The sequence below is a fragment of the Delphinus delphis genome, chromosome 11 (assembly GCF_949987515.2).
Source record: "Delphinus delphis chromosome 11, mDelDel1.2, whole genome shotgun sequence".
NCBI lineage: Eukaryota > Metazoa > Chordata > Mammalia > Artiodactyla > Delphinidae > Delphinus > Delphinus delphis.
The window spans coordinates 20,935,298-20,947,463 of NC_082693.1; the positions used below are offsets into that span (position 1 = coordinate 20,935,298).

General features: G+C 39.4%; 1 protein-coding gene across 1 annotated transcript in view; it reads right to left on the reverse strand.

The window, feature by feature from the left end:
• Nucleotides 1-5,382: 5,382 nt before the first annotated feature.
• Nucleotides 5,383-12,166, reverse strand: part of LMNTD1 (lamin tail domain containing 1) — a 442,143-nt gene continuing 435,359 nt past the window's right edge. The window contains exons 9-10 of the mRNA XM_060024464.1: nucleotides 11,167-11,230; nucleotides 5,383-6,598 (exon numbers count right to left, since the gene is read on the reverse strand). Coding sequence (XP_059880447.1) covers nucleotides 6,578-6,598; nucleotides 11,167-11,230 — 85 coding nt within the window. The 3' untranslated portion in view covers nucleotides 5,383-6,577. The remainder of the gene's footprint in view (nucleotides 6,599-11,166; nucleotides 11,231-12,166) is intronic.

Here is a 12,166-nt window from a genome sequence, read left to right on the forward strand (position 1 = left end):
TCACTTCCTGAGACAGCTCCTTGAACAATTTCCCAATAGCATATTTTCATAATGAAGATTGACAATATGCCATTTATTAGCTAGGGAACATGAGTTACATTGTACAGGTTGATATTGCCTTAACACTGAGGGGCAGGGGCGGGGGGAACTGTTACACAGACCATGGCTGCCTTCTCTGAGTATTTGTATGCTTTGCTCTAACAGTAGGTGATGCAGGTGAGAAGCATTTTAAGAGGCCCATGCTGACCACGGAGACAGACCTTCACTCAAGCCAAAGCTCAGTGTAATCAACCACCATATTTGCTTAATGATTTTTAGGTTTTTTTGTTTGTTTTTGGTTTTTGCGGTACGCGGGCCTCTCACTGCTGTGGCCTCTCCCATTGTGGAGCACAGGCTCCGGACGCGCAGGCTTAGTGGCCATGGCTCACGGGCCCAGCCGCTCCGCGGCATGTGGGATCTTCCCGGACCGGGGCACGAACCCGTGTCCCCTGCATCGGCAGGCGGACTCTCAACCACTGCGCCACCAGGGAAGCCCGATTTTTAGGCTTTATAATGTACATGTATAGCTAGAAATGCTCTACTCCATATTTGTTTTTTTCTCATTGAAAAGTTTTTTTTTTTTTAAAGCCAGTCTTACCAAAAGCAAATTTGGAAAAGTTGAGGTTTCTTAGAAAAATAACTGCCGTATTATAGTGGGATAAATTCTATCTCTATATGTCACCGTCCAATGTACTGCCAGATTCCAACGGAGAATCTGGAATTGCTATTTCCCTTCTATAACATATGGGAGCAAGTTCAAACACTTGGCCCCAGAACACAAAGCTCATGAGTTGGTTCACTCTCCTTTTCTTGCCTCATTTCCTGGTTCCTTCTTTTATTCCATCTTCTAAATGCACACCAATATGGATGACCATTTTTCAGAGCCACCCAGAGGCTTCCATTTATTTTCTGTATGTGATCAGCTTCCTTTTCTCCATTTGCTTGAACCATCTTCACTTGTTTCTTAAAGTCAGCTCCATGGCACCTGTCTGGTATTCATTCTCCAAAGAACACACACGATTTTATATTTAGCTTTATTGTAGTACTTCTTTGATACTTTATTTTATTACAAGTATCTTTTCCACTGGTCTATGACTCCCATAAAAGCACAAATTATATTTTGAAAAATTCCGGTGCTTAGCATATAATAGACGCTCAAAAAAAATTAGTGATTAAGAATGCATGATAGGGAAAAATAAGTTTGCAAAATACAAACTCAACAGACAACTACAAGCCCTTCAAGACATGTCTCCAGCTAATCCACATAGATTTTAGTGATTTAAGGAAGAGGAGAAAAGGTTAAGGGGTTCCTGAAAGGTGGTTCTAGAAATTAAGAGGAAAATTATAATCTCTAGAGCTACTTATTGCTTCAGGGCAATATTTCAGATTTCCCTTGTTTCAGGTAAGCTGACAATATACCCCCAATAAAGGTAAGGTCACAGTTTCTTGCCTGTTGTGATGGGATTCTTTGAACATCAGGATTCACCAGCTGAATGATGGTGAATTGGGGATGTCTTAATTTTCCAAGATTGGGGCAGACATGCTCAGTTAAGATTAAAAGGGAAAGATCAAGTTAAAAAGAAGTATGTTTTTTTTTTCTTGGTGATTTATACATAGTGGTGTTGTTTTTTTAACATCTTTATTGGAGTATAATTGCTTTACAATGGTGTGTTAGTTTCTGCTGTATAACAAAGTGAATCAGCTATATGTATACATACATTCCCATATCTCCTCCCTCTTGCATCTCCCTCCCACCCTCCCTACCCCACCCTCCTAGGTGGTCACAAAGCACTGAGCTGATCACCCTGTGTGTTGATTCTTCCAATCCAAGAACATGGTATATCTCTCCATCTGTTTGTATCATCTTTAATTTCTTTCATCAGTGTCTTATAGTTTTCTGCATACAGGCGTTGTGGTCAGAAAAGATACTTGATACGATTTCAATTTTCTTAAATTTACCAAGGCTTGATTTGCGACCCAAGATATGATGTATCCTGAGAATGTTCATAGTGGTTGTTTTAAAATAAGGCCTCCTATAGAGAAGTCGTGTCTATGCCTCCTCCTCTTGAGTATGGGCTCTATAACTGCTTGACTAAGAGAACATGGCAGAAGGATGCTGTGTCATTTTCTGCATCCAGATCTTGAGAAATTGGTAGCTCCCACTTCCTGTTTCTTAGGACACTCACTCTTGGAACCTAAGTAACTTGTGTGAGGGAGCCCAAGCTGCCTTGTGGAGAGCAGTCAGCACCAATTTTCCTGCCATGTGAACGAACCATCTTGGGAACGGATGTCTTCCCCATGCCACCCCAGTCCCCGAGCCCCTTGTGGTTCCCCTGTTTTCAGCAGAGCAGGAAGTATGAGACACAAGCTTGGAAAGCAGTTCCTATGGTACTTCTGCTCATGGTTACAATGTTCCTCCTTCTAGACCTAAAATTATTATTGGTTGACTAATATAAATATAATGTGTAATTCAGGCAGAAGGTAGTATTATTAGTCACCTGTGGATATTAAGGCAAAATTTGACTGCCCGGCGATCCTTTTGGCCTCTTACTTAGAGAACCTTTTCCCCTCTTTCTCAGGACCACAGTACAGACACAAACAACCTATTTAGAACAGACAATACTGTTTTCAAACGATTCCTAAAGTTTTACATTTCTCATGCTGTGGTAACATATAAGCAACAGGCTTATATGAAATTTCACAGTATTCAACACGCTGAGACTGTCTTCAGCCTAAGAAAAAGAAAATATTAGGAAAAAGAAAACTCCTCTAAAAGTAAAATTTCTATTGCATCTGTTTTGTCTTGTAATGTATTCCAAAGAATATGGCTATGTTATGGATATGTCTATATAGATATATTTCAAGTCAGTATTTTTGTAAACATAGATAATTGAGTGGTAACCATTTATATTATCTGAGCACAAAGTTGTATTGCTACCACGCATTTTAAAACTTACTCAGATGGCTAGATTCTAAAGCCTCCTCTACTTGGACTTGGCATTAAGTGCCAAGGGCAGGAGTTTATCCCCGAAAAGAACTCTAGCCCTGACACTGATCTGAAAATTTGGATTCCTCTGCAAAGCTCTTTGGCAATTAACCAAAAATACTTCATCATCTGAACAGTGTTTATCCTTTCACAATTTCTTTCACTATTTCATGCCAAAATAATGAAGTGTGTGTGTGTGTGTGTGTGTGTGTGTGTGTGTGAGAGAGAGAGAGAGAGAGAGAGAGAGAGAAGAAAAGTGCTGGGGTACAGCTCAAAATGTTCACCTATTTTGGGGCGTATTCAGCAGCAGGTAAAGTTTTGGGTTTATTTTCATTGTAATTCATGTAGTTCATCCATCTGTAGATGATTTTGTTTCCCTAAACAGTGAATATTATTATTATTTTAAACATCTTAATTGGAGTACAACCGCCCCACAATGGTGTGTTAGTTTCTGCCCTACAACAAAGTGAATCAGCCATACGTATACATATGTCCCCATATCTCCTCCCTCTTGCCTCTCCCTCCCACCCTCCCCATTCCACCCCTCTAGGTGGTCACAAAGCACTGAGCTGATCTCCCTGTGCTATGCGGCTGCTTCCCACTAGCTATCTATCTTACATTTGGTAGTGTATATATGTCCATGTCACTCTCTCACATTGTCCCAGCTTCCCCTTCCCCTTCCCCGTGTGCTCAAGTCCATTCTCTACATCTGCGTCTTTATTCCTGTGCTGCCCCTAGGTTCTTCAGAACCAAGTGAATATTATTTAACAATGATCATTACTCGGATGTTTTATGAAATAACCCTCACTGCTCCTGTAAGATGATTATAAGCAGAGTGCTGCCGCCAAATTGCAGAGGCGACGATGAAGTAGCGAATTTCTGGGACCATGAGATAAAGCTCACTGCTGTCTAAGGCTGCTGAAGCCTAAATGATCAATCTTATACCTTTCATTCAGAAACTTAGGAAAACAAAATGCTCCAAACCCACATTCTTTCTTTGTAATCCCTGAATAGTCTTGCCTGAGTATTACCACTTAGGTAGTTAATGATTTGTACCAGTAGAGGTAGGTCATTCTTCCCCTTCCTGTACTGTTCTAGAGAGACTGATAGCCCTTGAGCAGGAAGATAGTTGAGGCTTGTGCTAGAACACTCCATGGTGATGTCACTGACAAGAAATCTACCACACTGAGCATTTATTTCTCTTTTTCTTGCAAGAGCAAAAGGTTATACACTTTCTGAGAGCTCGCTTCACAAAAACAAGCAATACTTAAATGCACCATATTTTTGACCACCCAGAGAGGAAGTGTTCTTACAGAAGAGCTCAGGGGGATATTGTTGTTGATGAAGTGTCAATGAATCAGATATGTAGGTGAAATTCTTCTGAAGCTACACAATCTTCAAATATAAGGAAGACTATTTGAGCCGAAATATGTTTTGGATTAGGAAACCTCTCCTCAGTCGAGGGAAATAATTGGAAACACCTGAGGCTCACATGCCATTTCTTTTATGTGTTTCTATCGCAAATCTTTGAGGGAAGGAGGTTGGGAGGGATGCCTGCACGGGTGAGGTCGCTTATTGGCTTTAGTTCCCAGAGCCCTTTGGGTTTTACATTTATACTCCCAACTTGAACACGATAATCACAAATGGAGGCAGCTGGAAGAGATTATGAACCATGAAATGTTAACTTTGATTGTACACTCTCGGATGCTCTTATTGTCTCCTCAAATACCGTGGCTACACAGTTTCTATGGTAACTATGAAAAAGAAGAGCCTACACAGTTTAGCCAACGTGTGATTCAGAGATCATACATAATGGTTCAGAGTGGCATAAGGTGTTATTGAGCGTTGTCTGAAAAGGTAGAAGTCTACTCCTAAGTGTCCAAAGACTAAAGAAATAATGTGATCAGTGTGGCTTGGTGACTAGAAAATATTTGTGCTTCATCATTATGCATGGGTTAAACGTGAATCCTTTTTATCTCCAACCAAAAAGCATATGACAAATTATTTTCTCAAGAAATATAACTCTTCTCAGACGCTTTAGACTGGCATATGGCTTTTCTTCCATCTTGGAAATACTAATCTGATTTTACTAGAGTTTTGTTTATTTACCATTTTAACTATTTTTAAGTGCATTCACAATACTGTGCACTATTTCCAGAACTTCTTCATCATCCTGAACAGAGATCCTGCACCCCTTAAACAACAACTGCCCACTCTCCTCTTGCTGACGCCTGGTAAAAGCTATTGTACTTTCCACTTCTATGAATTTGCCTATTCTAAGTACCTCAGAAAAATGGAATCCGAATATTTGTCCTTTTGTGTCTGGCTTATTTCACTTAGCATAATATTTTCAAGTTGTAGCACATATTAGCATTTTATTTTTTTACTGGACGAATAACATTCTATTGTGCGTATATACCCTATTTTAAAAATCCATTCATCTGCTGATGGACACTTGGGTTGTTTCCACCTTTTGTCTCTTATGAATAATGCTGCTATTGATATTGGTATACGTATATGTTTGAGTTCCTTGGCACATGACTTTTTAAAAATAAAGTATTTTTAGCCCTTGATATTTGGATATAGTAAAACAAAACTCAATGATCACCACTAATGATCATTTTTTGGGTTATTTTACGTTTATTTTTTTAAACAGAGTATATCGGGGGAAGGTCCTCACTTTGCTTGCTCTATCTCACCTTCCAAGACTGTATATGCCCCATCTTCCTGCATATGTTATATAAATAAGCAGAAATTAAATTAAATGAAGCTGGGCTACCAGGTATAGACAGGATTTGTTCTCAGAAACTGACGCAATCATACCTTCTGCGTATAAAGAGGGTCAGCATTAAAAATGAGCAAGTTCATTAGTTTTTCAGCTTCTATACTCTTGATGGGTATAGAATAAGATCTCCAAAGACTAAGAAGTGAGAATTGTTAAAAAAAAAAAAAAAAAAAAGTAGCTCTATCAGATTATTTAACTGAAACACTCTTGGCATTTCCTATCTGTGGGATTTTGTACCTAGTATCACGAGGTGGAAGAGATTATTTTGGCATTTGAGTTGCATGTAGGCAGGTTTAAAAACCCCCAACTAGTTACTCCATAGAAACTTCATCTATTACTTCCAGCCATTAAGAAGCCGGATTAACACATGCTTTGGGGAGACAGATTCCAAGTGTAGAGAATCAGACCACAAGATTCAGAATTCCTGAAACACGTGCTTTTGGAAAATGCATCTGCAGAAATGGCAGAAGTTGTCGACCTAACAGCTGGGCAGGGTATAAAAGACTGAAATTAGTGACTGGGAAACTTCATGTGCATAAAATGAAAACAGTGATGGTTTTGCTTTTGACCAATGTTTTTCTTCATAACAGCCTAGAAAGCAAATGTTTTAACTTGTCCACGAACTCTCTCTCCTGCTTTAAGAAATGGTTACAGGAAAGTCCTGAGGAATTATCTTTTCTAAGAGAAACCGTGTTCTCGCTTGCTGCTGGTTTCCTCTCCTGGGTGGAAGGCAGGCTGCGTCACGTCAGGCATCCTTGTGTTGTTCTCTAGACTTGGATATTATTGTCCTGAACAAAAGATAAAATGGCAATGCATGATGAAATATAATACAAACTGGAAGTATGTTGAAGTTGTCATAGCAATATAAAGTAGAGATGATGAGTCTTTCCTTCTCATTAATCTTAAATTAAGACCAGGAAATAGCAGATCTAGATCATACCCATGGATGGGGGATGATAACAGGAGGGAGGAAATTATTCGCTGATGCCTCACCTTTTGCCAGGGTGAAAGGATTTTTCATTTTGGTCTCCTTCTAACTCAACTCTGTAACTTGTGTGCTTGTTCAGGTCACAGTTCTTAGGCTGATTTGTGATGTGCAGGGTTTTTTGACTCCTAAGCAGCGTAGCTATTTCAGACTAACTGGTCATGGATACTATTTACTTCTGGTCTTAAATACGAAGATCAAAATGATTCTGAGACAACCAGCTTAATGACTCGTTTCTAAATGTTCACACCCTTCATTTCCTTCTTGGTGGTACTTAAGTAGTACCTAATTATCTCTGCCATTAAATATCTAAGAGGTGCCCCAGATTTAAAATATACCAGGTAACATGCACACAAATGTAATAAAGAAGAGAAGGTTTTGTTTCTCTGTTTGCAATTGCTTGAGTCTTCTCTAGGAGACTTAGCAGGAGACTCCTCAGCCTGAGATGTTTATGTTCTACCCTCCTCTGTGGAAATGGAGCTGGACACATCTGCATGGGCATGTCGTTTCCTTTAAACGATGGAATACCTCTGACCCAGCATGGTGAAAAGTCTAGATTGCAGGTCTTTTTATTCCTCCTGTACGGCCTAGCCATGGCACAGTAAGGTGAGGCTGGGAAGACAGAGGACAGGGTAGCTGACAGACTTTGAAGGAAAGAAGTTATAGGAAACAAATATTCATGAAATTTCAACTGACTGAAGAATTTTGGAAATAGACCACTTTGAGGGCAGAGAGGAGAGAGATATTAGTACATATATGGAAGGAAAATATAACAAAATACAGATAGAAAACACTGACATCAGAAAATTTAATCATTAGACTTTCAAAACTCCTTTAGCAAGGTTTCATATTAAAAGTATTAAATATTAGTCCTCCTTTCTATGCTGCTAAATACTGACTCTTAAAACTCACTATTTATGAGTTAAATACTCATAAAAACTGTCCCCAGGAGGATAAATTGTTATGGAAGGTTCTTGTCAGGGTCCTAAGAAAGTTTCAGTGAAGGGCTAGAAGGACACCCCGTGTTTGAGTTGTCCAGTTTGGTCCATTCAGAACAATAAGTATTGTGTGAACACATGTCAGTTCATGGAAGGATGCTATCACTGGTACTTTATTAGGAGTCCTAATACAATACACGGGAGTATCTCGTAAATGTAAGAACTTTTGCCAATTGTGAACTCAATATCCCATGCTTGCAATTTTGGTGCTGTCTTCCCAGGTCCTAATCAACTGCATACTCTTGAGGACAGTGCTGGTGATATGTAACAAGTCCCACTTCTGCCCCTGATCCTTCTTCCCTCTTTATTCTCTATCCTAGACTGTCATGTCTCCTAGCAATCTGAGAGTTCATGTGGCAGGTGGGACATGATGTGGCCTTGCTAGAGTTCTCTTCTCTAACCTGTGGAAAGTTCTGTTTCTGCAGCATTCTGTGGCATTACCCATCTGCACTGCCCATTATTCAGACAGCAGAACTCTCACACATTCCTCGCAAAGAACTAAGCAAAGAGAGCTTTTGAGAGCTGTGACTCCAAGTGCAATGGCATGGAGTTATTCAATTGTAGCCTAGACATGTGATGAGCAGTTAAAGAATCTAGAGATTGAACTTTAATTTTCTGTGTTTGTACCAATAATTGACACTCTTAACTTAGGAATTTTGGAAATAGGACTTGAATCTTTTTTAGTGTGTGGAGAAGTCTTAAGATTCTCACGGTAGCCAACTCCTTTTTTGTAGCTCAAGACAATCTTTCTTTCTTTCTTTCTTTCTTTATTTTTGGTTGCATTGGGTCTTCATTGCTGCAAGCGGGCTTTCTCCAATTGCAGCGAGCGGGCTGCACAATGGGCTACTCTTCATTGTGCGAGCTTCTTATTGCAGTGCCTTGTCTTGTTGTGGAGCACGGGCTCTAGGCGCGTGGGCTTCAGTAGTTGTAGCATGTGGGCTCAGTAGTTGCGGCACGTGGGCTCTAGAGTGCAGGCTCAGTAGTTGTGGTGCACAGGCTTAGCTGCTCTGCGGCATGTGGGATCTTCCCGGACCAGGGCTCGAACCCATGCCCCCTGCATTGGCAGGAGGGTTTTTAACCACTGCACCACCAGGGAAGTCCCAATCAAGACAATCTTAATGCTTGATTAGCAGAGTGATGTGGAAGAGCGTTGGCATTAGGCTAAGATTCTAGTCTTCACTTTGCCAGTTCCTGTCTAAGTGACTTTAGGAAAGTCACTGAATCTCACTGAGCTGAAGTTTGTTCAGCCATAAAAGGGAGATAATATCAGCCCTACCTACCTCATAGGTTCAAACAAGATAATGTGAAAACCGTGAAATCCTGTACAAATGTGTAACAATACGAGTCACCAAGGAATGGTCGTGAATATCATTGAGAACTGAATAATGACTTTGTCTCTGAACAGTTTTCCATGAATAGATATACCAGACTCAGGAGCTGACTGTAATACAGAAATTATTCACTGACAAATGAAGTAAAACTTTGCTCCTAGTAAAGACCTCAGAAATATTCTGAGAGCACACTGATGGTCCATCCTAAAGATGTCACCAGATGGGGACAGAGGCTCTGAGAAGACAAAAGTAAGGCATCCAAGGAACCTAGAACTTTTCAAAACAGAGTGGGTAAAAAAAAAAAAAAAATCAGAACTACCAAAGAATCTCCCACAGAGAGGTTCAGTGAACAAATCTGTGACCATGGTAGTTAAGCAGAATAATGACTGAGGAAGACCAACAGAGGCTAAAACCTTTTGTCAAAATTATGTTATTCAATATCCCATGAGAGGATTCAGAACATTTTTTTTCCAACCAAAACCAACAACAACAAAAAATCCTTGTTTTTGTATATAATAAAACTCAACTGCACATTCAGTATTCAGTATAATTCCCTTCTGGCTACAGAAGTGAAGGGTAATTGAATTGTAGAAGGGCTGGTTGCTAATGTCTATGGCAGATTTCAGATCCCATCCTTTGCATTTCAACGACATGCCGCTTAGGGCTATGCCAACTGGAAGAAATGGATCTCGGTATAGAGAAAACTCTAAGACTTCTGGGAGCAGAGATTATATCAGTGGAGGCCAAGGCTGGATTATTCAACTTTTTGCAATTAAAAAATCTTTAGTTTAATTTTGACCCTGTGGTTGATTACTAGGTGAATTTTGGTAACTTGTCTCTACAGACTTCTGTTTCTTTCGCTCTAAAATGAAGTGGCTGTAATAAACGCCTTTACAGTCCCAACGTTCTACGAGAAGTGTCTGAGAAGAAAGGTTCTCGGAAGAATAGGAAGAGGTAGCCATCACATGTTTAAGAGTTTGGAAGCTCAAGGATAATGAGGCTATAGAAATGGAGAGAGTGGGCTGGTAAAAAAGTAGGTAACCTTCAGAAAAATAGATGTTGATTAGGAAAAACCTAGGAAGAGACAAGCTGAAAGAAACTGAACAGCTGAGCAATCAGAGAAAACTGGAAAGGTTGGTACACAGATGTGGGTAGCTAGTGGGACCATGCAAGGCCAGCAGGCTGTGTAGAGAAGTCAAGTCACTTCTGCCAGAAGAGTTTAGAATACTAAGAAGTTGGTGATCGGGTGGCTGTAACTTTATTCTTAAATCAAGGAGTGAATCTAAAGCTTAGTCAGAAAAAAAAAGAGCAAGAAGACATATAAGTAGATTAGTCATGGACTAGGGCAACAAAGGATGTCAACTAGAGAAGAACACTGACCAAAAGGATTCCTTGACCAAAAAACACCTTGTCATCAGCACTTTGGGGAAGAGTTAAACACAACCACTTACAAAACAGAAAGCCATTGAAATCTTCCTCAGTTACTTAGATGTTGATATCAGCACGAAAAAGATGAGGCAATGCAAGAAGTGACTGACTAAATGATGCAAAGTCATTTATCAACTGAGTAGCTGAGGCCAGAGTTCTTAATCTCCCCTTTCATCACCATTTAAAAGACACACAACTAGAGAGCTTCTGCAGTCTCTTTAACCAGGATAACTTCTGTTATGCTATTAATAATCTGTTGCTCATAGGAATTAAAATGTACTGGTATAGTTGTAAAATTGATTTTTTAGTATTTGAAGTGACTCTGGATTTCAGTCACTCTTACTTGTCCATCCGCAAGGATAGGATGAGGATAGAGGGCAAAAAGTAAAGATGTGATATTTCTTTGTTTCCCATTCTTAAAAAGTTTATCATACAACAGAGACGACAAAAACTGATGGTTCCAAAAGCAACATAAATATTTAACAGAAAACTGATCACTACAGGATATATGAGAACAACCATGTTCTGATGGCTCTTAAAGATGTATCTACAAATTATTTTAGTCATTAGTTTTCTGCAAAGAAGGCAAATTTGCAATATCTTTATATACTTACCTTTAAAAGTTGAATTGTCTGCTTATTGCTTTTGTAACTCAGACGTCCTGTTTTTCCTTGATCTCTGCAAACCCAAAAAGGAGGGTGGGGGGCGGTTAGGGGGATGGGTAGGATCCAGTCCTATATGCCAAGCATTGATTTTTCGCATTGAAACAAACCATGAGATAAACTAACAACAAAAGGATTATCTTTCATTTGAAGAAGAAATCTAAGGTTTAAGGACAATATATAATGGTAACTTGAACTAAAGGGTTTAAATACCACTTGAAAAGTACCATTTGATTATTAAGTCCAAGTTTTCAATGAGTCATTTTAAAAGGAAACATAAATTTCAAGATATAATTAATTAAAACTTTGAGAGAAGAAATATCTGGAAGATATATTTTTTAAAACTGAAGTTGCAGAATAATTTTACCAGCCTGTAAAATTCCTCAAATGCTTTCTACAATTCCAGCAGCCGCAATGATGAAGTAGCTAGTGAAGGGAGGTACAGGAATAAGGCTTCATCCGGAGGGATATACAAGGAGATGTGTGGACAGAAGCAGACACCGCCTAGCCGGCCAATTTAGGCGGCTCTACTCTGGTGATGAATGAGGTGACTGATTCATCACCAGGGTAGAGTGGTGGCTTCCCTCACTTCCATATATTTAGGCAGGGATTGAAAGTCACTTTGTTGAAATATAATTCCTACCTTAAAAAAAAAAAGTGTATCACACTGAAATAGTGCTGGATGGATGACCCCAAGTACAAATTACTTCCAACCCAGCGATGAGATGTTATTTTATTCTTGTAAAATATGAAAGGAAAGAAAAATAATATTCTAGGTACAGACAACAATGAGCTCCTCTGGAAAAAACCACTACAGGAAAGCTCTTCAACTATACCCAACGCTTTCTTCTTCTCTGTGAGCTCAAAAGAAGAACTATCAAGTGAAATTGCTAGTATTTGATTACAAAGAAACAATATCCAGAAGCTGGATGTGAAAATGTGATTGGCAAGG